At 41.8% G+C, this 26846-nt stretch overlaps 1 protein-coding gene across 7 annotated transcripts in view; it reads right to left on the reverse strand.

Annotated features, from left to right (window-relative positions):
* Positions 1-26846, reverse strand: part of INPP4B (inositol polyphosphate-4-phosphatase type II B) — a gene marked incomplete at its 5' end in the record, with an annotated part of 264537 nt that overhangs the window by 107050 nt on the left and 130641 nt on the right. For all 7 annotated transcript variants that reach the window (XM_083457114.1, XM_083457109.1, XM_083457110.1 and 4 more), the window contains 3 exons: positions 13009-13125; positions 16556-16674; positions 26001-26045. In XM_083457114.1, coding sequence (XP_083313240.1) covers positions 13009-13125; positions 16556-16674; positions 26001-26045 — 281 coding nt within the window. The remainder of the gene's footprint in view (positions 1-13008; positions 13126-16555; positions 16675-26000; positions 26046-26846) is intronic.

Genomic DNA, 26846 nt, shown 5'->3' on the forward strand with positions numbered 1-26846 from the left:
TTACACTATGAAATTTTAGCAAACAATTCCCATAGCACTATCAAAACTATGCTATTCAGGATCCTCAGCTAAAAGATGGTGAGCGCCAACTATTAATCCACAGGCATGGGTTTTTTTAGTTTTGAATGGGACCCTCCCACCCTAAATCTGCAAAAAAAGAACACAAAGATTTTGTAGCCTCTCACTATCATACTGCAAATACCTGAGATCTCAGGAGTTTCTGTCTTCAACAAGAGGCAGCATAAGGGTTGGATTTTTGAGGGAGAAACTAAGTGAATACTGTACCATTTACAGGTCTGACTGGAGTTTCTTACTAAATGCTTTGGAAGGCATTTTTATTTGCCAGTGGTTAAAAAAAACCAACTATACAGTAGAACCTTGGTTTATCAACGTATTCTGTTCTGGAAGACCATTCGACTTCCAAAACATTCGAAAACCAAAAACTCAACATGGAAGCCTCAATACAATAGGGAAACTGAAAATGGAAGCCACATGGCACATTTGGCTTCCAAAAATCATTCGAAAAATCATTCGAAAACCGGAGCAGTTACGTCCGGGTTTTCGGTGTTCGAAAGCCGAAACGTTTGACTTCCGAGACGATGGAAAACCAAGGTTCCACTGTACTAGTTTCAGGATAGCATGGTTAAGGGGCCTGATCTGGGGATCCAGAGAACCAACAGATTTAAGGTCACCTAGAAACACCCCAACACATATTGGATCAAGCCTCACTTTGGCAGAACCACCACCAATTGCGCATCTGCAATTGGTTTTCAGTGAGTGTACCAAGGACCTCTGATGTAAGTATACCTTTTAGTTGTCGAAGCTACTATCCTACTGTACCTACAAACAAGACTTTTATCAGGGAGATGCATATTTATCTACTTCCCTCCTGATGCCATATAATGTTGGAAGTATTGGGATGCAACTCAGCTTGTATTAAGGCTGATGGCGTGGGTGGAGTGGGGGACAGGGAGCAAACATAGAGGAGTGTCAAATCTGCCTGTACTGTCTTTCTGACCTAACGTGTTAGACTGATATTCTGACCTAACTTCCTGCTTCCCCCTTCTTCTCACTCTCATCTCTGGACAGAATACATCTTCATTTTATCTCTCTTTCCTACAGAGATCAAAGATCAAGCATAGCTCTTTGCATCTCCAACTTCATTAAGGGAGAACTAGGAACATGTATTACCTATAATAAACTTGGTTTTCTTACTTTTCAAATTTAATGTCTCAGTGTGGTTGGAGCTCATATGGCAAGCATTCAGACTGGAAGGCTAATTCAACATATATGATGTCAGGAAAAGTGCAGGCGGGTGTGGCCAAAACAGATTGATGGGCCTAATTATACCCATCCACCAATCTATAGTTATTAGTAATGTAGCCTCCATTCTTTAATACTAATTGGTGCATGTGACTTCAGGCAGTCATATATTCTACCACATATACCTTTGTATAAATTCTGCTTCCTCCCATTTTCCCAATTTAAAACGGCAAAATTGCTGGTTTGAAATTATTGGTTTTAATATCATTCCTATTTCTACCTGCACCCTCCAAATGAGCACAGACTTAAACAGTTAATAGTTAAAGTAGTTGTCTTTAAAGTGATTCCTGAATGGAGAAGCAGGCTGAATTTATGCAGAATGGAAAACAGCCAATTGCAACTGAACCTATTCCCTCAAGTCACCTCTGCTAGAATGCAGAATGATTTGGCTTTTAGCTGGCATCTCTCTGTAAAGAATGGCAAAATGCTGCCGTAGTACCGCTGGTATTTATGTCTCAACTGAACCAATTAATAGAGAGAAAAGGCCTATGCCACAATTTCCTGAACTCTTCCTGGAAAAAAAATTCTGGTGTTAAAGAACGTGCAAAAATGAAATAAAATTGTTAGGAAACATTGGCATTTAACATCATTTAGTGACTCTTCATGTGTCTGACTAAGTGCCAGCCATCTAGAACCATCTGTTATTATTTAGTATGTGTAAAACTGATGAGTGCTAAACTATTACATAATTATAGTTGATAATATAATGTGAATCAGAGTGGATTACAACAGGAGGTACATACAGAATATATGTATGCTCCACATTTCAGACTCATTTATTTTTAACAAAGCTATCAGAGGAATGGGAGAAAGGTTCAGTTTACATTGAAATGTAAAAGTTGAGTGGCCAGAACAGAGCTTGAGAGGAAATGAAAAACACAATATAAATTCGGGATTTCCTTTTTCTGAGCCCTATCCCCAATCCAAAATAATCCAAAACTTCTGATGGAGTTTCTTGCTGTTCTCTAGTTGTTCTTGTTGGTCTCTCTCTTTCCCACACCCTCCCCAACACTTCTGCTTTCTCCTATCCCAGTTAAGCTACGCTATATGGCCTCCTTTTTCCCATACCCTCCAGCATTTAACAGATGGAAACAGGGGCACTTCTGTGGGCACACAGAAGGTGTGGCCTGGCAGCCCAATTCCAAATACAAGCATGTTCAAGTAAACAAACTACCTCATGAAAGCAAGTTCCTGAATAAATAAAACAATTAATAAAAGCAGATCAAGTCAAAGAGTTGGGGGTTGGAAGGAATCAGATTCCTTTCTAACCTGAGTGAAAATGCCTTCCTCACCTCACCTGTGGCACCTTGGTATGCACCTCAACAGTGAAGCAAAATTTGGCCACCAAGATTATCTCATAAAGCAGTTTCAAATCCCCCTATTACAATTCCGCAAGCAGTTACTAGATTTTGTTTAAAGCTTGAAGGAAAGTTTATGCTCAGAATGCCCTCCTAAGGGACGCTTGCCTGAAACCAAATCCCAAGTCCTTTAGGTGACAAGCAAGGAGCTTTTTCATATTTGTCCATGCCTTAAAAATGCTCTTTCAATATATGTTTTAATCTTGCATAAGCCTCAGTCTTTTCCCATCTATTTTGCTGTTGCACTTTTTAAAGGTAACTTGTTTCTGATCTTACTTGGCTGCTTTATTGATTGATTACTTATGAGCTAACCTAGGAAACCTCTGGGACTGAAGAGCAGGAAAGAAATGTATACAATAAAATAAAAACTGTTACATGTACAATAAAACTCCATATAAGATATTAAAACCACAGAAGCAGCAGTCATGAAATCCAGCAGAGCCATAAAAACAAAACCAGTTATAAAACATGCTGATACGCCTGGGCAGATTTTTAGAAAGTCTTCACCTCGTGCCAAAAAGATATGCAGTTATTAGAGCATTTATATCCCACCCTTTAGAAATAAAGACAGGCAAGCTTCTATGGGGAGAGCATTTCATATAGCAAGAAAGTCTTCTTTCCTGACACCTTCAGACTTAACTTCAAATATCAGTAGGGTGTGGATGTGGGCCTCTTTATGGGTTCAGCCCTGCTCAGATCTAGAACTTGGGTTCTCCTCCTTCTCAGAGGAGCAGAAGCACACTCCAGCATCACAGATGACCTTGAAGAATCTGCTGTTCCTGCAAACCCCAATATTTCAGTCACAGGACAAGAGATCTCCATACCAGTAGCTTGGGCTTCCAGCTGGCTCTCACACTCTCACATCACCCACCCCAGGAAGAAAGAGCTTTCAGGGCTGCCTTGAAAGTGCAAAAAAACAGGAGCCATGTATTTTAAAAAGCCCTACACCTTTTTGCATTGTGAGGGAAAGTGAACTATAAACTGTAGGACAAACTGTGAATTTTTACACTTGAAGCTACATGGAACATTTATTTTGGCTGTGAAAATACATTAATTAATGTGCAGTCACAACATTACTCATTCCATACAGAAGCTCATTAGGGATGCGCTCAGCAAATCTAGCCAGGAAACACTGCCCGATGCATAACACACCAACCTTAATTATAGATCATGTAGCTTTTCTTTTTAAAAACAAAAACAAAAAACCCTAAATATTTGCTAATGGATGTCTTCTCCATATTAATAATGTTAGCAGAAATAGTAGTTTTTTTTCAATATAATGAAGCTGTGGTTTTTTATTAATCAAATAATGCAATATTTAATTGCATAGACATACAACTTAATTGAGGAAGGTGATTAAAATTGAAAAATTAATTAATCTAGTAAAATGTTATGGGCATCTTTCCTAAGTTTAAATAATACATGAATTAGAAACACTCTCCACAACCACCATTTCCCAGCCATTATCAAGCAGCAGCAGCAACAACAACAACAACAAAAGACATAACTATTTGAAGTTATCACTCTGTCAAAATGTCCTGTTGATATTATTATTCAGTGTCACAACAATACTGAAGAAATGTTGACTAAGGATGACACTTGAGGTTGCCACTGGAACATTTAGAATAATTATCAAACACTATTTCTGTTGCTGATAACTGCAGGTGGTCTTTCTGTATGAGCTCCATACATCATTTGTATCTGCTTTCTCCACCCCTTAACATTATGCTGATTGGGCCTTTGCCTAATCCTGCTACTCTGAACAATGACACCTCCATAGGGAGTTGGAGAGAAGATGCAACAGATGGAAGACAGGGAACAGTTTTGCTGGTGACAGCAGTGTTATGCAGGATGGTGAGCAACTGAGGCTTCCCCATGTTCTTCTAAATGTGGTGTTTTATGAGATCTCAATAAAAGAGGAATAAATGCAATGAATATGAAGGAGCAAGGTTTTCAATTGCACCCGCAAGACTAATCTAGGAACAATAAAACAAAAATGCAACCCCCCCCCAACCCTACAGACTTAATGTGATCAGTATTGTTAAATCACAGCCACAATCTTATACCACCTATTCTTATTTGAGAATGAGTTCTGATGAATACATACAGTGCTTTTTTTCTAAAAAAAAATATTTAGGGGTACTCTCATTTTCCTATTCATATTGAAATTGTTGTTGTTTAGTCATTTAGTCGTGTCCAACTCTTCGTGACCCCCTGGACCAGAGCACGCCAGGCACTCCTGTCCTCCACTGCCTCCCACTTGGTCAAACTCACGTTCGTAGCTTCGCGAACACTGTCCAACCATCTCATCCTCTGTCGTTCCCTTCTCCTTTGTCCTCAATCTTTTCCAACATAAGGGTCTTTTCCAGTGAATCTTCTCTTCTCATGAGGTGGCCAAAGTATTGGAGCCTCAGCTTCATGATCTGTCCTTCCAGTGAGCACTCAGGGCTGATTTCCTTAAGAATGGATACGTTTGATCTTCTTGCAGTCCATGAGACTCTCAAGAGTCCCCTCCAGCACCATAATTCAATGTAGATTCTCAAAATGTTTAGGGGTATACGTACCCCCGCATACCCCCAGAAAAAAAGTACTGAATACATAGCTTTTGAGTGATTCATGGAATCTGGCTTTCAACTTGTTTAGCAGCTGCTGCTAAAGCATAATCCATGTATACAAATGCCATTCCTTTTCTGTATTCTACCCAGTTTACAGTGGTAACAGCCATATGAACCTCACCAAGTGCCTCTTGAAAACATAAAGTCCTATGGTTGGCTTTCTATCTTATTCATTAGACAGATGGCAAATAGCAGAAGAAGAAAAATGGCAACTCAAAATATGCTTGAGCTGTATAAAGTGTAGCTACCTGTTGAGCGCATACCACCAAAAGGCAAATAATCTTTGAAATAGTTCTTGTTGTGTGGTGAATAGTACATTAAGGCCACTGGACATTTAACAAAGAAAGACATATGCAACCAATTATACACAGCAGTAAAAATTACATTAAGTGTTTCAAGTTCCTTCTGCAGCTGAGAGAGAGGAATGTAGCCAATTCAGTGATGAACAGAACAAAATGTAAACCAAGCCACTTTCTGGAATGAATCAAATAACCAAGCTAGCGGTTAGCCACTCCATACTGAGTGATACATCTCTTTCAAACTCAGATAAAATCTCTTGTTCCCCTAGCTTGGTAGTTCTGAAGTAAGAAAATCCCCTTTCTCCCCATTAGAAGGAGTAAACAATTTAAACAACCACTGAAGGAAGTGTTACGCTCAGAGGCTCTCGTGAGGTATCAATAACATATGCAAATAAAATAACAATGCAATAGGTCTCCTAAAGGGTTGGAAATAATCAAGGAAGAAAAGTCCATTATGCATATAGTCACAGTAGCTCCAGTAGCCTCCATGTTGAGAGGCAGTACGCCACAAAGTACTTGCGTCTGGGTTTCTCAGGAAGTATCTGGTTTACTACTATGGAAAATGGGATGCTGGACTAGTAATTCTTCTACAGTCGTACCTTGGTTTTCAAACAGAATGCATTCCAGGAGTCCATTCAACTCCCCGGAACCGTTCAAAAACTAAGGCGCGGCTTCCGATTGGTTGCAGGAGTATCCTTCAGCCAATCGGAAGCCGCACCAGATGTTCGGCTTCCGAAAATTGTTCAAAATTTATGGGTTTCACTTCCAGGTTTCGATTGTTCGGGAGTCAATTTGTTTGGGAGCCAAGGCGTTTGAGATCCAAGGTACGACTGTATTTCACTTGAACATTTATATAGCTGCTCCAGATCTGGTTGCCACAGGAAAGCAGGAGACAAAGACAGAGACAGAGACAGAGAGATGAGGGCTCCAACCTGCACTAAACATTTAAAGCAGTATCATATCACTTTAAACAATCATGGCTTCTCTCAAAGAATCCTGGGAACTGTACTTTGTTAAGGGTGCTGAGAGTTGTTACACGCCTCCATTTCCCACAGAAAGCTACAGTTCTCAATTCCTCCTCCTAGGTAACTCTGGGAAATATAGCTCTGTGAGGGGTATAGAGGTCCCCTAGCAACACTCTCAGCACACTTTACAAACTACAGTACCCAGGTTTATTTGGGAGCAGCTATGACTGCCTAAATAGCTGGTTGTATTTAACTAACTTTTATTCAGGGTAGATCCACTGAAATTAATAATGACCATAATAACTTAGGTACATTCATTTCCATGGATTTCCTTTGAGTAAAAGTCAAATGCAACACCCGAAAACAAATTATACAGCTTGACAAATATTTGCTGTCATCTCTCTCTCTCTCATATTTTTCAAGTTCAATTCAAGGGGAGCAGGCTTTCTAGAGCAAAGTTTGAAAATTTGAGTTCTGGTGCTTGTTGGTATGGTGCCAAGATAAAATGAATATGCTTTACTGATAAAAATTAAAAAAATGCCCCCTTCTATTGGACATAAGTTCATTTATCCTACTCAACTGATATGCAGATTTATATGCACATCTGTCTCTAAAATATACATTTATATATTGCCAGGTGTCATGCATAAAAAGAGCTTAAATAGTTTCCAAAATTAATATACCTAACATTTGGAAGGAACTAATCTCTCCGTCCAAATCAGTCATAAGCTCCCTCATTTGAAAAGCCTTGTTTCTACATCATTTGGATATATTCCCAAAGAAGGTAACTGACTAAAAGGGGTAAGGAAATGCTCTGCAAACTTTCAGGAGCAGAGATAGAAATGTAGTGATCCATTTTCCTTCTTAATCCTGTCGAATTAAAACACAAACCAATAGTGCCTCGTGGAGAAGGAGTGTACACAACTTGTGATGCATAATGTAGTTTTCATTCTGCTTCACACAACATCCTCCAATTCACTCCCAAATTTATAGGCAGAAAGCAAAACAAGTAGGCTTACTCAGTCCCTGATTAGGAAGACACAATTCTCTTTACTTCTAAAGCCACTCCCGACATCAGAAGGGGGGGGGGTTGCGGGCTCACGCACACTAACAGCGCGATCAGGGGAATCCTCAGGCCGCATCACACCCTGGGCCAGCTAATTGGCTGGCTGCAGGAGCGGAGCTAGCTGGGTCATTTAAGGACGGCGTGGCCTGAGAACGCCCCTTTTCCGCTAACTTTGCTATGGACCTCGGTTGGTCGCCACAAGGAGCCTGGTAGGAGTTTTTCCACTTGGCTAATTGGCAAGTGTTTTTGAAGCCATTTGGTTTTTTCGCCTACCTCGTAGCGAAACGTCACAACTCCTTGGTTTTGGTGGTTAGGCATTGGTAGGGGTATTATTATGCTGATGAGTTGGGGAGGAGGAGCGCCATCACCTCCCCCAAATATATAGGGGCAGTCCGATAAAGGATTCCGGGGGCGTTGCCTCGTCCGAAACCTATGGAGGCTAGGGCTAAAGCACGCTCCTAAGTGGTGACCCCTCCAGGAGCGCCTAGGGATGTACATCTCGGGGGCTCCCCCTGTTGGTGTTCAACCCCTTCCAGTTTTATCCAGGATAGTCTGATAGGACCAATGCCTAAAGCCAATACCACTCTTACCTGTAACCAATAAAGTTGTGGCCATTTGTTGCCCATTGACCTTAAATTTTGGTGTCCTGTGTCTTTATTTATTCCAACTGGTGGGGGGCGGGAATCGCCACGCAATGTTCAGGTTGCGAGTTCCACTGCCTATGTAGCCAAAATGGCACCATCCACACTCAACAGGGAATACAATGGTACCTCGGGTTAAGTACTTAATTCGTTCCGGAGGTCCGTTCTTAACCTGAAACTGTTCTTAACCTGAAGCACCACTTAAGCTAATGGGGCCTCCTGATGCTGCCATGCCGCAGAGCACAATTTCTTTTCTCATCCTGAAGCAAAGTTCTTAACCTGAAGCAATATTTATGGGTTAGTGGAGTCTGTAACCTGAAGCGTATGTAACCCAAGGTACCACTGTATCAGCAAGCTTGGAAGAACCACAAGGTTTACAGATGTACCAAAAAAATCATTGGGGGGCGGGGGAACAGAAGGACGAAAACATCCCAAAGTACTTAGTGGGCATGCTCAGTAGAGAAGAAATGCTGGCAGACTGCTAGGGAGAGAAAGAAGAAAAGGGCATGGGGTGGGGGAGAATGGAATACAATGGGTTCGAATTCTGATCAGGGATCACTCCTATAAATCCCACTTGCAGGATCTCACTCATGGGCTTCCGTTCATTTGCCTTACTGGGTGTCCTGAGGCTTGGTGCCTGGCAGGACTAGAGCAATTTGTAGCTGTGGGTCGCACATTAGCCACATTTCTTCCTCTTCTTTCCCAACACCTTGGCTGCCCAAAGAATACTTCTCCATTAAAAGGTAAAGGGACCCCTGACCATTAGGTCCAGTCATGGCCAACTCTGGGGTTGCGGCGCTCATCTCGCTTTATTGGCCGAGGAAGCAGGCGTACAGCTTCCGGGTCATGTGGCCAGCATGACTAAGCCGCTTCTGGCAAACCAGAGCAGTGCACGGAAACGCCGTTTACCTTCCCGCCAGAGTGGTACCTATTTATCTACTTGCACTTTGACGTGTTTTCGAACTGCTAGGTTGGCAGGAGCAGGGACCGAGCAACGGGAGCTCACCCCGTCGCGGGGATTCAAACCGCTGACCTTCTGATCGGCAAGTCCTAGGCTCTGTGGTTTAACCGACAGCGCCACCCGTGTCTCTTCTCCATTAGTGAGGAGTTAAAACTACGCAGGGAGAGGGTGCTCTTGCCTGTGGCTTCCCATCTCTGTCAGCTCTTCAAGGAAGCCCACCAAGCACCTACTCTATTATCCTTTTGTGTCAGACACTGAAGTGGATCAGGATTTTAAAATTCTCTTACACGCTGCTGTTTTGATATTGTTTTAATGTTTTGTGGTATTTGTTATATTATTATTATTGTGTTTTATTGTTTCAATTGAATGTAGATCACCCTTGGGGTCAGCTTATATAAGGAAAGCCTCAAAACAAATGACACAAATCTCCATTGCACACAGATGCGTGTTGTTCTAACTGTGTAGCAGTCTATACAATGAGTGACTCAATGCACCACTCAGAAACTGGCTGCTACCCCCTCAAAAGTGTTCAGACCAAGATAGCTTATTTATATCTTACTTTATTGTTCCAGTTGTTCAGCTGAAGGACTGTGCCCAGCACATGTCATTTTTTCCCTATAGTGCAAAGTCCTTTCATAACGCTGCAAGATGAACAGAGTAAAAATGTATGACCTTTCAATAGATGGCAAAGAACGGAGATGGTAACTTTCAGAAGGAAGGGAAATGGATTTTTCAAGTCAAATTGTCAGAATAATTATATTTTGTTTACCAACACCTGGTATTTGAAAACAAATAATCCTGAAGTGCTAAGAAGAAATCAGAATACAATACATTCAAAGAATCATAGAAGGGACGCTGAGAATCATCTAATTCTAGTCCAACCCCCTGCAATGCAGGAATATGCAGCTGTCCCTTGAAGGGATTGAACCTGCAACCTTGCCATTATCAGCACCACACTCTAATACAATAAAATTGTTTGATGTAGAATTAAAATGCATTTAGATACTTATAGTTGTTTATTAACATATATTAGATATTAAATATTAAGTTTCGCAGAACAGAAACAACAGTGACATTGTAAAATAAGAGCTACTGAGAACAGCAACTCAATTGTGGGCTTGACATGATCCTTTTAAAAGACTGCACTGAACAGACCACAAAGCTTCACTATTTCATTGGATACACATTTTAAGTCTATTAATTAGTATAAAAGGGAAAAGGTAAAGGTACCCCTGCCCGTACGGGCCAGTTGTGTCCGACTCTAGGGTTGTGTGCCCATCTCACTTAAGAGGCCGGGCGCCAGCACTGTCTGGAGACACTTCTGGGTCACGTGGCCAGCATGACAAAGCTGCTCTGGCGAGCTAGCACCAGCGCAGCACACGGAAACACTGTTTACCTTCCCGCTATAAAGCGGTACCTATTTATCTACTTGCACTTAAGGGTGCTTTCGAACTGTTAGGTGGGCAGGAGCTGGGACCGAAAGACAGGAGCTCACCCCGCCGCGGGGATTCGAACCGCCGACCATGCGATCGGCAAGCCCTAGGCACTGAGGTTTTACCCACAGCGCCACCCGCGTCCCTCCATTAATCAGTATATTGATTGTTAAATTCCACTCTGATCATTTTTTATTGTTTTTGTAAAGAACTATGTAGAAATTGTGGTTTTAGTATGCTGGCTGTTTGGCCATAATAATACACATTCATTCATTCATTCATTCAGTAGTGAAGGCCAATACTTTGAGGCTCGATTATTTGAGGGAAGATAAAAGAAAAAAGGAGCAGGGAATGCCAAACAGGCATAGGACTAGGGGAAGGGGGGAGAAGAAGAAGAAAAATTAAATTTTGATGGGTTTCATCAGTGAAGTTGCTTTTCGCCTGTCATTGTTTTGCAGGTGGAATATAATCACATACTTGCACATTTAGGTTGTGCAAAACTGCAAGTATTTGTCACTCTCCTGGATCAAACCCGCCCCCTCCTCTCTGAAAGAAACCCAGGCTTCTTGCAGAACAGAAAAGTGAAAAGATAAGTATGGGCCAGCAATTGCTTGGTGCAATCTGATATAACCTCCATGCAAACAAATGAATTCTCAATAAACAGTGAGTGTCACAAACTGATTTGTGGAAACAAATCAAAGTGAGCACTCAATAAACAGATAAATTTGAAAAGAACAAGTTTCACATTCTTCTGAAAATGAACTATTAATATGAGATTAAGTATTCCACTTCACAACAGCAAAACAAACATTAGCTTTGGAACTTCTGAAGCTTTCACAAGCTTTCTGTTGTGTTCTATTGTGAAGCAAGGGGCTAATCATAGGCAGACAAGAAACACCTAGGTGATGTGAAGAACTATAACTTAGATTCTAGCAAAAACTTAGATTTTTCAAACCACAAATCTTCTCAGCCAACGGGCCAAAGACAGATCCAGTAACATAGTTCCAAACCTTGTCTACACTGCTTTCAAGCCTAGGGGTGGTTTAGTAGACTAGGCAACTTGTGCCAAATGGTGTTGTGGTTTTCTGATATATACTATATAGTCCAAAGCCCACTGGGGAATGCAGTGGAACAACCTGGATTGGTTTCAAAACTCAGTTTAAATGTTTCCTTACCAAAGTTATTCACTTCCATATTTCCCAATGCACTTTTTGTTTCCACAATTTAAAAAGGGCTTCAGTGCTATAATTGGAAGTTTTTTTTAAAAGATGCAAACCAGTTAGAAGGGGAGAGCTTGTTGATAGGAATCCAATATTAAAAGGATGTAACATTTATAAAGTAGAGCAAATGATTTTTTAAAAAATTTTATTTTTAGCTTCATAGAACTCTTTGCAAACTACTTGCTATGCTGTTCCTTTTTTATCCTTCCTCCTTATTTTACCCTTCAGGGAGAGGGCAGAGACAAGCAAAGCTAGCAAGAGACCGAAAGTCAGAGAGTTGCACTTTTCCTCAGTCACTTTTCCTGCTGTCTACTCCTTGATTGTATGTAATATTGTGTTCATCATTCATAATCCATAGCAGGTAAACGAAATACAAGTGCAAAGCATTTTGTTTTTAAGGAGGGGGGAATGGTATGATTCCATATTTTATCAGCTTTTGCATACAAACAAATGTAAAAGTCTTGTGACTTCTTTGCTTGTCAGCTGCTCTGGGGAGGATGCTTTAAAGATGTGTTTGAATATTAAGAAAAGCAGGAAATGAAACACAGGAATGCTTTTTTAAAAAATAAGCATTTTCAAACTTTTGTTGTGGAAAACTCTGCATGAGAATATATAGACAAACTGTAACTGGGTTGCTGGATATATGTTGGTAAACTGTTCCTATTCCATTACCTCTTACTAATGCGTGTGTAGATGATACAAAATCCAGTCTTATAAAGTATACATTCTTTAGTAAGTAATACATACACATTTTTAAAACTGATGGCAGATGGGCTGCAACAATACAAGTCTCAATATGAGAAGAATTAAAGCCTGATTTGATGATCGTTTCTTTCAGAACTCAGGTCTTACATGACTAGAACTCTATGATCGGTAACATATTTGGAGAGAAGTTATTTTCTTTCTACCCTTCTTATTTCAATCCATTCCATATGCTGCCAGACACAGTTAAGAGGAAAGTCACACACAACCTTAACTCTTTCTTTCCTGGCAACTTGAACAACAATTCAATACAATCAGCAACACTTGAAAACACCTAAGTATCAAATGGACGGCAAAATAAACCCATGGAAAGATCAGTCATATTGCTGTGCATATTTTAGCAAAAGAAGCAGCAAGGTACCTACCGTGTCTTGAGATTTATCCTTGACATCATAGACTGTTAGTTTTATTTTAGTCTCCTCATAGATAGGGTAATCCGGCGGGAACGTCACACCAGTCAGAAACAGTGGGTCTCTTGTTCCCTGCATAGCACAAGCACATAACTCAGATTTAGCAAGGTAGCAGCTGTGTGCCATGCTACAGTCAGCTATGGTCAATGAAACAATAGCCATGGGATCTCCAAAGGCAAGGGTTTTTGATGCAGCAAAAGCAGATTTGGATTGCCAACTGCAAGAGCCAGAGATACAAAGTGTAATAGCACGGACATTTAACTCAGTATAAAGAGAGACGTTTTGAGATACAGAAGTTGAGTTCATGACCACAAACCACCCCAGGCAACTGTGTCACCGTATACTACGAAGCAGTACTCCTCTAATTAGGAACAGCCATTCAGCCATTCATTCATAATCCAAGACATATAAATTCACATGCACTCCATTTAAGTAGTCACATGTTACAATTCATGCAAAAGAACTGAAAATATGGGAAGCACTAGGCAAGGCCATAAATAGCTGTGTGGGAACCGTAAGCTGGAGTCACCAAGTTTCCCAGCTTTATATACAGAGCTTCATGTCTCCCTCCAAGTTCATGCCTTTTATCTTCATATATGGTTAATCATAGAATTGCAGAGTTGGAAAGGACTTTGAGGGTCATCCAGTGCAACCCCCTGCAATGGACTAGCAGAGAGAAAGCGCTGTACAACTTGAACTACCTTTCCACAAGAGCAGCAAAAATCCTTAAGTCAGGAAAATAAATCAAAACCACATGTTTGGCTATGAAGCAGGGCAGAAACAGGCTGTGAACAATGACTAGATGACATTTTGACCTTCAAGGCTAGTATCTTGGCAAAGGCATAGGCATAGCTTGAACAATGTTTGATTTATCTATTTTTTTAAAAAAAATCAATAACCTTTTCATTTTAAGAAGTATTTTCTCAACAATGCAAGCTAAACTAAAAACTGATTCATAGTTGAAATGCATAGGCTTGTAGTATGATGGAAATAATTCCAGCTAGGCTTATCAGGGTTTAGTACGAGAACCTATTTCTAGCACCCAAGTCTTAGCCATGGAACAAGCGATGTAAAAGAGAGTGCCTTTGAGTGTGCAATGAATGCCTTTGCCTCACCACTGAGTAAAGTAAGTGTAGAAAGCCACAGCTTGGCTGGAACTAGAGTTTTCAAGGGCAGGAAGTATGACCTTAAAAGAGATTTTAGACCCAGCACCAAAGGCTACACCTTGGATGGTGCTCAGTAAGTTTTGCAGAATCAGCTTTAAAAATATTGTTTTAAATGACACTTTGTGTTTAATATAGCAGGGCCGGTGTGGCGTAGCAACTGGAGTGATGGGCTTCAGTGAGGGAGAATTTCCTCAGCCAAAAAGGAATATGTGGCCATGGGTCAGTGAATACATTTCAGCATAACCAACCTCACAGGGCTGTTGTAAACATAAGAAAAGAAGAAGAGGAGTTTGGATTTAACCACTACACCACACTGGGGCAGGGAATTTACATTGTCCTTAACAACTTGGAGGAAGGGCAGGATAAATTTTGCATGAAGAACTTAGCTTGTTGATGTAGTTAGTACCGCAAAATATCACATTCCCTTCAAGTTAATTGTTGTTCTTCCATGCATAAGATACTCAGGGTATGTAAAAGCAGAAGTACTCCATTCTTTAGCCTACTGACTGTTCAGCTACTCAATATTGACCTTGGAAATAACACTGGAAAGCAAACAACCTCATATTCGCTTGTGTTGTGTAAGGTGGTGTTCTTTCTTCTTATCCTTAATCACTAAAATGCATGTGTGTGTGTATGTCCACACACATGTCCACATGTATTTTGGCCATGCCCACCATTGGCATGTATCCCCCAGAGGATGGGATTTCAGTCCTCTGGCTGAAAAAGGTTCCCCACACTCCCTCCTTCTCTCTGTCTTTTTAAAAGAAATTGCAGTAACACTACCATTATGGAAGAAGTTTGAAAAAAAACTTTTTGTATTTAAGTATTTTCAAATATATGTTTTTGAACCACATTTTTCATCTTAAAGCTCTATGCAGAGAGGTCAGATATAAATGTAACAGCTGCTTCACTCTTAATGAAAGTGATAAAAAAGAATACCAATACTGTAAATATTTATAACTTGCCACAGACTTTTGCAATAAACCAATACCATAGAATAACAGAAGAGCTCTTGTTTAGGGTTCCAGCCAGCCAGCCAGCCATGCATTTCCTGCAAGATACTATAAGCTAGCAGGAGCTCAAGCAAGCCATTCTACTCTCCTTCTCCCACCCACATTACATTCTTCTTTTACAAGCAATTTTCCTAGGCAAAGAAACCGTTTCCACCAAATCTTTTGAGAGTTGTAGTTGTCAGGGTTTTATCATTGCCATCTTCCCCTGCTGTGTATTTTTCTTACTGGAAGGTGTTTACTTCATGCTGTGATTAAAAGAAGCACGAAACTACTTGTCCATGAGCACAGGGGCTTTGTATGTCTTAAGAAGCAGTACCCTCTTGCGTGAGGATGGGATTTTGCAAAGTAGGCTTGTGATATTGCATAGTGGTCTTGCAGATCAATAAAGGTTTTTTTTAAAAAAAATCCCACTCAGCTGTATTGTTTTTAATTTGCTTTTAGCCTCCTTTGAGGGATACTGGTGGCATACAAATGGAAGAATACATGAAAATAAAATACAGAATTTGAACATATGTAGGGTTCTGTGTAGAATGTCAGCCAACTCTAAACTGCAATAGGAAAGGGTTCGACCGATGCCTGAACAGTCTGCTACAACAAATGCAGTTCAACACGCCAAACAGTCTGCACAAGGCCCGTCCTGCTGTGTTTGAGTTACAGCTTTAGTACTGCTAGCAGTTCAAGTCATGACGGCTAAACTTGCAGCCGGAAGACTGCTCAAAAAGCATTCCTTTGATGCATCAGGAAACTTTCTTTAAGAGTGAGAAGCTAATTCGGATGTCGTTTTACAGAATTGAAACCTGCTTCCTTCCACAATGTATCCTAAAACTCCTTATAACATGAATATTTGGTAACAAAAAGTAAACTTTTGTTCCAAGAAGCATACAAAGCCGAAAGTCACCAGGGCAAAGCCACACCAGGCAATGTTTGCTGCAGAAAGTTATGCCTACAAATATTATCAGTATAAACCGTAGAACGCATTCTTCATGAAGCACAAAGCCTTGTGTTTCGGATGACATAGTTCATTGCAAACATACAGCATGCTAACATTTTCTTCACAGAAACTCCCTATTTTAAAATACTTCTACATTTGGGGGGGGGGGGGTGTCTTAACATCAAAGGAGAAGCAATAGTTCCCCAGAGCATTTTGCAGCGTGTCTGAAAAGCCAAACAACTTTTTATGTTTCCTTCTGCAGAAGCAGAAGTTTCACAAACAAGCAAATGCCAGCAACTCCCCTCCCCTCCCCTGCTTTATACTGGCTTAAGAGAGAAAAGAAAACTTAGCATTTGATGACTAATGTTGATCGAACAAAGAAAGGAGCTCACCTCCACAATTTCTGTGCTTGTATATCGTGTTGAAGACTGTTCTCCTGGTTGAACCACGGTGATCTGCACAAATGTATTCAGTTTTCGATCACGAGTTGGAGCCACTAGATCTTTACATGCTGGAAATGGCACAGGAGGGAAGGGGAGGGAAAGTGGGGGAAAATCTCTGTAAAAACAAATCAAAGTGAACACACCGCTCTGTGGCAAGGCAGACTGAGCTATGTTTCAGAGTTAAATTGCAGAAAAGCTTCAGCTGATTTAGCAGAGGAAGTCCCTTGGAAGTACCTTACAGAAATAGGAAGTCACATGTTGAAAGCTAAATTGAGTTTTCATTTCCACTAACCATCTATGCAATTCCTGCAAGGCTTTCCTGTGGAACTGGTTCAGCTCTTACATATGAATGTACTAAGCTCCCACTTCAGGTATGTGCATATGTTCACACGCACACAGACACACACACTTCATATATGCAAATTTACACACACAGTAATTCAAATTTCAGCCCCCACACCCAAGTATCCTGATGGATAAGCTTTCAAATAATTTGCCATGAAATCATTCTCAGACACCCCAACTTAGTCACCTTTTATTTAAACAAACTGCATCGTGCTTGACTGTTTCAGGGAAGTCAAATTAAATACTGCCACTGGCTATGTTGATTTATATGCTCCAGTAAGACATTATAGAATTTCTTGGCAGGGCTAATCATAGGGTGAAGATTCCATTTTTAAAGCAGTAGAGAACACAAATGGCAGGAATTGATGGAGTGTGTTGCCAATTTTATTACATGCAGTAGCACTGCAGCTGTAACTCTATTTTTGAACAGGTTACAGGTAAACTGTCTTAAGGTGATGCTTCTGTTTAAGGGGAAATTGCAGTTTCTCAGCATATAAGTTACTGGAGGAAACCTGCTGAACTTACCCTATAGAAGGAGTTTTATTCAACAGCTCAGAGAACAAACCCTTCCCACGAACAACTAAGCAATTCATTTATTTTTTAAAGTGGGTAACGCCACAGGTCTACTCTCCATTCCACCCCTCCTGACTCAGAAGGGGGAAAATCCTGTACTGTTAATAACTCACCTACTGATGTGAATGGGACAGCTAACAGTCCAGCACATGTATCACACACATAGTTACAAGCTTTACAGAGAGCCACCCCACCCCCTCAAAAAACTGAAAAAGGTCAAACTAAGCCAACCATGGGGCAACCCTTACAACTATATCCTTGGGGAGCCAAACAATCTATTGATTCTCATAATCTCCACAGAAGGTATCCCCAAAGATTCTGATTTCTTAGGAGTTAATTGTTTGTTTTTGCATATAGATTTAACATTACAAAAAGTTAATATAAAGAGGGTGAATCTCCCTGCTAAACCTCATAACTTTAAACCTAAAGTTACATGGGAACAATATCTGACCAGCCTGGTAAGGTTACTGTGTAAAGTGCAAGACACAGGAAGTGCAAGAGGAACTGTGACCAGCTTTCCAGGAACAACCAAGAAGCACTGAGTAGATAATCATTCAACGCAAGCTGTGAGTCCAGAAAACTAAGCAAATTAAGATTGCTTGGTGTATTTGAATTCTAGAAAACAATACAATAAGTCCCGTGATTGTGCAAACCGAGGATGGATTCAGATACTCAGCTTAGTCACAATATGGAAAGAGGACACTGTATGGGCACATTGCTTGAATGCTTCATCACATCAAAAATAAGAGGAGATACTATGCATTTACAGCTGAACTTGCCTGAAACTGTTTCCTGTTGTGATCTCGCCACTTATCTATGATATGTCAAAGCACATTTAAGTGAATGGTTCCAAAACAAAGACAAAGGAAATAAAAGAAAGGAAGACCGGTGAAGTCAGTGGTTTTTGTAGCTGTCTTTTCCTTTCTATATTCATAACATTTTACTAATAGCGCAGGGGGCTGGTCCACTGTTCCTCAGAACTTGTGGGGGACCAGACTATATTTTAAAAAATATACCCTGCAAGCCGGTCCTGCAGCTACCTCTGGACCTGGAGGAGGAACACACTCTGCACGTGCTCAAGAGCACTTCTCGGTGCCACCCGCTCACGAGTGTTGTTGACGAGCAGCAGCCGCTTCATTGGCTGGTCCCCGTGGAGCTCCCAGGCAGCATGCACCACGTGCTGCGGCCCGTCATGCGAGGCCAAGTCGGGGGGCAGGCCGCACACACAGAGCGCTGGGCAGGTGACGCACAGCTCACCCTACAGCTGCTCCAATGTGACCTGAGCATGCCACCACCAGCAGTGCTGAGCCAGGCACCAGGCACAGGGTCAGCAGGTGTGCCAAGCTCCAGCTGAAGCCCTGCAACATGCCCGTCACGATGCCCATGGTGCGGCCCAGACCCACCACCCGCCCACAGGCCTCTATGTCCATGGCCGTGCTGGGTTTACCTCAGCAAGCGGGCGGCGAGACTTCCTGCAGCCAATCCGAAGCCATGCCAGTGTCACGGAAGTTAGTCCCCATGCGGTGAGGCATCCATGGCTTCTTTTCAAGGAAACGCCGCGCCAGTTTAGTTCAGCGCGGGGACTGACCAAGTGGGTGGCAGGGTCCACGGGCTGGATTTACGAGCCTGGTGGGCCGCATCCGGCCCCCGGGCCATAGTCTGCCGACCCCTGTCCTAGGGCCTATAGGAAATTTCTTTCTAGAGAAAAGAAAATTATGCTCCAGGACATAATTGAGAAGACACCCATCTACACACTTAAATGCTTTTCTCAAGAACGACGAGCCCATAAACAATCATCACTGCCTCCAAAAATGCTCTTTGGAATCCAAAATGAAACAGACTTTGCTCAAACCACCATATGATGCTATGATTCTAAGATTAACTGCAATTTTATTTAAATCACTAATATTTTAACATTTTCATTTCTTTGAAGCTCCAATAATTTGCTCACAGGCTGTAAGGTAATAAAGATAGCCCAAAGCTGCCATCTCATTAATTGGCCTAGAATGTCAGATAAAAAACTCATCCCAAGGCCAATAAAAACTGCCAAGCCACTAATCATCTTCCACAAATCAATGGCCTATGTGAATGCTGAATGTCACACTCAAAAAAAGGTTTCTGATCCCAGCAACCTGTGTAGAATGTCATATTCTGCTTCAGTTTGTTTAAAGGTCAAGCAACACTTATTTGCTCATAGCAAAATACTGACCATGCTTAAAATGTTTTATTTCTATGTTGGCTCACAAGTCAGTTTTATCCCAATGTAATAAATAATATTAAATATACTTCTAGGCAAGTTATTGTCAGTAAGCTTACTTTCTCAAATACACTTAAGGCACTGCTCAATCAACAGCCACTTATATGGCCAGGGTAGGGAACCTGTAGACTGCCAGGTGTTGAATTATAGCTCATGACGACAACCCTGACCATCAAACATGCTGGCTGGGCTGATGGGAGTTGAACAATACCTGGGAAAGACAGAGGTTCTCCACCTTGGCTTGGATTCTGACTGCCTTGTGTATAAGCTGAAAACACTTTTGCTTTTGTGCAGAAGGGTCACCAGCCTCTACCACAGGAAGGAAAAGAGGGAGTGGTTTTCTTCCCACTTCATCTTTGTGGTTTAGTAAACTTCATACACAGCACAGCAGTATGTTGAGTTACCTATGGGAGATGGAACTCTCTCAAGCGATAAATTATTGCTCTCTTTCCTGGCTAGCTCAGTCCAAGTTGCAGTGGGTTGTTGCAGGTAGTTGTCAGGGAGCTGGGAATTCTTCCATGGGAAACATTCCTAGCACCCCAAATTTCAACTCAGATGTGCTCCTTCATGTGAAAACAAAGGGATTTTAAGGAGTGCTAGCAACACACATAAGGATTCTGGGAGATATTCACACACACACACACACACACACACACACACAGTGGTACCTCTGGTTAAGTACTTAATTCGTTCCGGAGGTCCGTTCTTAACCTGAAACTGTTCTTAACCTGAAGCACCACTTTAGCTAATGGGGCCTCCCGCTGCTGCCGCGCTGCCAGAGCACAATTTCTGTTCTTATCCTGAAGCAAAGTTCTTAACCCGAGGTACTATTTCTGGGTTAGCGGAGTCAGTAACCTGAAGCGTCTGTAACCTGAGGTACCACTGTGTGTGTGTGTGTGTGTGTGTGTATATATTTGTTTTTTTACACGTTTTCCAAACATAACATCCCATTTTAAACAACACAACAGACCTTTGGCTATCACAGTCTAGGACTTCCATCAACCTCGACTGATGGTTTTCTAACTTCCTTTTTAATTTTGCATTTTATTATTATAGTTATTCTATAAAATCCACATCCTAAACAAACTCCTTCTTAGTCCTCCTTCACAGTAATTCATATAGTTCTCCTTACAAAACTTCTTGTAACCTTACAAGCAATGTCAATTGATTACAAATTTCTTTCAAATATATCATGAATTTCTTCCAGTCCTTCAGGACAGTCTGGTCTTGCTGGTTCTGAATTTTCCCAGTTGGATTCTGGGAGGTACTGTATTTTTTGTCCTATACGGCGCACCGGCCCATAGGACGCACCTCGTTTTTTTGGGGGGGAAATGAATAAAAAAAAATTATTCCCCCCCCAGCTGCGGCTGCCGCCCCAAGCCTTGCGGACACCCGCCAGAAGCAAGGGGAGCCCTCCGGAGGGCTCCCCGTGCTTCGGACGGCAGGCTGCCGCCCCAAGCCTCGCGCGCTCAGCGGGACCTCCTGTCGGGTGCGCAAGGCTTGCGGACACTCGCCCAAAGCACGGGGAGTCCTCCAGAGGGCTCCCCGTGCTTTGGGCGGCAGGCTGCCGCCCCAAGCCTCGCGCGCTCGGCGGGACCTCCCGTCGGGTGCGCAAGGCTTGCGGACACTCGCCCAAAGCACGGGGAGTCCTCCAGAGGGCTCCCCGTACTTTGGGCAGCAGGCTGCCGCCCCAAGCCTCGCGTTCTCGCCGAGACCTCCCGTCGGGCGCGCGAGGCTTGGGGACACTCGCCCGAAGCACGGGGAGTCCTCCGGAGGGCTCCCCGTGCTTTGGGCGGCAGGCTGCCGCCCCAAGCCTTGCGCGCTCGGCGGGACCTCCCATCGGGTGCGCAAGGCTTGCGGACACTCGCCCAAAGCACGGGGAGTCCTCCAGAGGGCTCCCCGTGCTTTGGGCAGCAGGCTGCCGCCCCAAGCCTCGCGCGCTCGGCGGGACCTCCCGTCGGGCGTGCAAGGCTTGCGGACACTCGCCCGAAGCACGGGGAGTCCTCCGGAGGGCTCCCCGTGCTTCGGACGGCAGGCTGCTGCCCGCAAGCCTTGTGAGCCCGTGGGAACTCCCACAGGGCTTGCAAGGCTTGCGGATAGCTTCCTGAAGCCTGGAGAGCAAGAGGGGTCGGTGCGCACCGATGCCTCTCGCTCTCCAGGCTTCAGTGAAAGCCTGCATTCGCCCCATAGGACGCACACACATTTCCCCTTCATTTTTGGAGGGGAAAGAGTGCGTCCTATGGGGCGAAAAATACGGTATTTCCAACCTTATAGGGCAGCAAGAGAGAAATAGAAAGTGTTCCTATTGTGCCCATAGCCAATACCCACTGTCAGGCCAAGGGTAATGCACTATGATAGGGAAGGAGTACATGGAGAGACTTTTGTGAGAGTTTTACTCATAAAACCCATAAAATCCCTTAAACATACCATAACATACCATGTATTATGTTGTGCACTGTGGTTTGCTGTTGTTTTATTGATTGGAGTTTAGAAATTACTTATTGTAACTGTTGAGTGGATTTCTGTTTAATTTTGAAATGCTGATATTGAATATTATTCTATATTGTTTTAATGAATGTTGAATGTTATTTTATTTGCATATTGTATATTGTATTATGCATATTGTATTATTTATATGATGTTAGCTGCTCTGAGCCTGGCTTTGGCTGGGGAGAGCAGGATACAAATAAAATTTATTTATTTATTTATAACTGTTAAGAAATGTAGCTAAGACTCTTGAATACAGACTCTATGGTCTCAGGGTAAAAACCTTCAGAATTTGGCTTAGACAATCAACCTGTGAGCTATATTGCTTAGATTTCTAAAATGAAAGAAACATGCCAAAAGGATGTAACTGATGGCCAACCTACCAAAGCCCTCACCATTGGCTTCATTGAGAGATCAGGTGCTTTTGACTCCTTCCCTCTGGAACTGCTTCTGTCCCAGAACTGCTTTGCAACCTGAGTTTGCTCATTTCCTCTTCCCTTCCCTTCTCTTCCCTTCCCTTTTTCCATATGAGCCACACCTTTTAGAGTAAAAGCTAAAGGACCCTTGGACAGTTAGGTCCAGTCAAAGGCGACTATAGGGTGCGGCGCTCATCTCAATTCAGGCCAAGAGAGCCGGTGTTTGTCCACAGACAGATTTCTGAATCATGTGGCGCAATGGGACATCATGATGAGTGCTAGAGCGCACGGAAACACCACAGCAGTACCTATTTATCTACTTGCACTGTTATGCTTTTGAACTGTTAGGTTGGCAGAAGCTGGGACACAGCAACGAGAGCTCACCCCATCGCATCGATTCGAACTGCCAACCTTCTGTTCAGCAAGCCCAAGAGGCTTAGTGGCTTAGACTATAGTGCCACCTATGTCCCTACATCTTTTAGAGTGTAAGGCTGCAGGCAGCGACTATGTACAGCACAAAGTAAATTTTAGGTACTTAAAAATTATTTTAAGAAGTAACACCAACAACCCTGCCCCCCAGCAATCATGAAAAAAATTTCACTCTCTGATGAAGTCAAGGGAATCTTTGCAAAATAATGGGTGTAATCTGAGGAACAGAACCCCATTAGAACACAAACCACCAAAATAAACAAAATTTGCATTAATAGTGCAAGTTAGTGGAGTGATACATTTGTCCAACTGAATATAAATGTTGTAAAGCTTAGCCAAAGACAAATTTAGGCCAGCTGTTGAATAATATGTAAAATAAGTAATACACCACATAGAACAAATCAAAATGCTTAAAAAACAACAACAACCCAACCCTGTGCTTAAACAACTTAAAAAGGTACCCCTGCCCGTACGGGCCAGTCTTGACAGACTCTAGGGTTGTGCGCCCATCTCACTCAAGAGGCCGGGGACCAGCGCTGTCCGGAGACACTTCCGGGTCACGTGGCCAGCGTGACATCGCTGCTCTGGCGAGCCAGAGCCGCACACAGAAACGCCGTTTACCTTCCCGCTAGTAAGCGGTCCCTATTTATCTACTTGCACCCGAGGGTGCTTTCGAACTGCTAGGTTGGCAGGCGCTGGGACTGAACAACGGCAGTGCACCCCGCCGCGGGGATTCGAACCGCTGACCTTTCGATCGGCAAGCCCTAGGCGCTGAGGCTTTTACCCACAGCGCCACCCGCGTCCCATCAACTTAATTAAACAACTTAATGCATAATAAATAACTGAAACCATAACCTTTCCAAGCCCCCACTCTCGAAACACTGAGTCCCTTTCTCTTTGTTATTATATCTTCACTTCATCTCCTTTAGCCTGAAATGTTTGTCAAAATCCAATCCCATTATCTGCTGCATCACTCCGGAACATCAGTGATAAAACTGTGTCCCTTCCAGCTGTTAAATAGCTTTTCAAGCTCAGATATCCACTAACTTTTCACTGAACAGTGGTTACTCAAAATAGTTCACTCAAAATATGCTTTTTAGTCCAAAACAAACAAGTAAAACTTATGACTGAAAAACCTTCTTTCGCCTACTGGCTTTAGAAGAAAAACACCATAGGTCAGTATCCATATATCCTTGCCTCTTTAAAATCTGAGCTTCTGTAATGGGCTGGGCTTCTCTAATGAGCTCAGGTTAGAATCATTCTGCAGAAAAGCAAAATCTAAAAATAAATGCTGGTATGAAAAGCATAGGATAGAAACGATCCTTTCCTTCTGTTGGTCCAGACAAAAGGATAGATCTGGAACTGATGGGTTCAAATTACAAGAAGAAATCATTCCCTCAGATGACTGTGTACTCTCCACCATTCGAGGCTTTTAAGAAGAAGTTGGATAGCCATCTATAAGGGATACTGTAAGAGTGGATTTCTGTATCGGCTGGGCTTGGGCTAGGTGACCTTTGAGGTACTATTACGATAATTGGGCTTTTGGAAGGGAAAATACGCTACCCAAAAATATTGCTATGTATCATATAGTGTAGAAACAGACTTAATGCAATTTTAATGATATATTTTATTATTTTACGCATGCTGCATCCCCACTTCTGGATTAAAAAGTGGGAAAGAAAGCAATCTATCAAAGATAAGGCTAAGGCTTAGGATAAGGCTAAGAAATTGTATTACCTGAAATGCAGTATACATCATGATGAAGTAAGATGACTTCTGGCCTTTACAGTAAAAGACATTGACTACCCAGCTACTAAAATAATTATGGAAGTAAAGCTGCAAGCCCAACCCTACTAACCTAGGAGTGAGGCCCACTGCGTTCAATTGGACTTAATTCTGAGTACACTTATTGTGGTTTGGATTGCTGCCAAAGTTATGAAAATGTAATAGCCAGCCAATCACTAAGCAATTAGTAGGTTGCAGAATAAATCTGGGCACAAGTAATCCACACGTTCCTTCTATCTAAACAAAGCTAACATTATTATTCATCTTAATTCTGGTCTTAATCCCTGCCATTAAATTCACATTTCATCGTATTGAAGTATCTGTTATAACTGTATAACCTAATACCGAAAGAAACTACAGTAATGACAAAGCTTGTAGGTTTTGAAGAAATGACTCAATGTTTCTGAAAGCACTGGAATTCAATTCAACAAAGCAAGGGAAGCTTCACTTTTTACAGGAAAAAAGTGCTTATCTAATGCTATGAAGACATGTTCAGTTAATTAGTATGCTTGACTGATTGAACATTTTAGCTATGCAACATGTACTTTAACAAAAAGAATGGCATGTACCAATTAATAAGATACACTTTGCCAAAGAGACATTCTGTTTCAAAAGGTAACACTCAAGAAGCTGCTGTACCTTGAAATTAAAACCCTTCCTATAAATAATTTTTACATGAACATATTAATTAGTTCAACATTAAAAATCCTATCTTTTATAGACCTGCATATATTATAAAGGTTAGAATGCATAAGTGTTCCAGCCCCAAGTTTGCAGTGTTTAATAATAAAAAGGTCTGAGCCAGATCATCAGTAGATTAAACAAACCAAACTGCTTCCGTTCAAGGTTTCAGAGATTCATTTACAAGGCCACTTGATAAAATGGCTGTTATATGCCTCTCTTCTTTTCAGGGCTTTCTAAAGTGGAAAGTCATGCTCTTTATATATTATATAATTGTATCCAACTAAGTTCTACTCAGAGTAGACACAATGGATGTTAAGGTAGTCATGCCCATTGTTTCTGTGGATCAACTCTGAGTATGACTTGGCTGGATGTGACCAATCAACTTTAGTTTTATGCAACATTTAAAGTTGTGTCTTACCAAGACTGAATTCAAGTTTTGGTTCACTGACAGTCCTCTGAAGATCTGTTGGTAAAAGAGCATCTAGTTAAAATATATACGGTAATAATTCATACACTGGAATTTTATATGACGAAGTATACTTAGCATTGTACCAACGGTAGCTACAGTGAGATGCAAATCAAGACACAATGTTTCACCACATCTACTTTTTTTAGACCCCACTGCATTTGATCAATAAACAACATTTTTTTGTGTTCTAATGAATCACATTCATAGTGGGAAAGCTATCCTGACGAAGTAATTGTTAACCTGTGCACCAGAAAATTGGCTATGTCATTTACATCAAAATTTCTCAGAATGCAAAGCTCACTGCTGTTTTTTTCAACAAATTATTACTTCACCAGAATGGCTGGACATGTATTTAGAAGGGTCACATGACTAAACTCAGTGGAAACTCAGTAAACATCATAATATTTCCATAAGACTATCAGTGCAATGATATCAATATGTCTACAAGAAGTAAACCCCATTTAATTTAATCAGACTTACTCATTGCCTAAACTTATGTACTTGGAATTAACTCCCATTCATTTCAGCAGAACTTACCTCTATGCAAGCAAATTTAGAACTGAGACTACCTGTCAGTTTGCATTTTTTAGTAGAGAAAGTATTGATCTGATGTATAGAGATCCTTCAAGAGGGTTCTTGAAGCTTGTCTGTGTGAAAAAAAATGTTTCTGATGTTTGGGTTATTCCTTCTGGGAAGCTGAGTACAGCTGGTTTATACTGGCTCTGTTATCTTTTCTGTCAAGGTCATGGTGACTATAATAGTCATGCCAGGAGGAGCCTGGGTTTCACTAACTTT

The sequence above is a fragment of the Podarcis tiliguerta genome, assembly GCF_965153285.1.
Source record: "Podarcis tiliguerta genome assembly, chromosome: 9".
Classification (NCBI taxonomy): domain Eukaryota; kingdom Metazoa; phylum Chordata; class Lepidosauria; order Squamata; family Lacertidae; genus Podarcis; species Podarcis tiliguerta.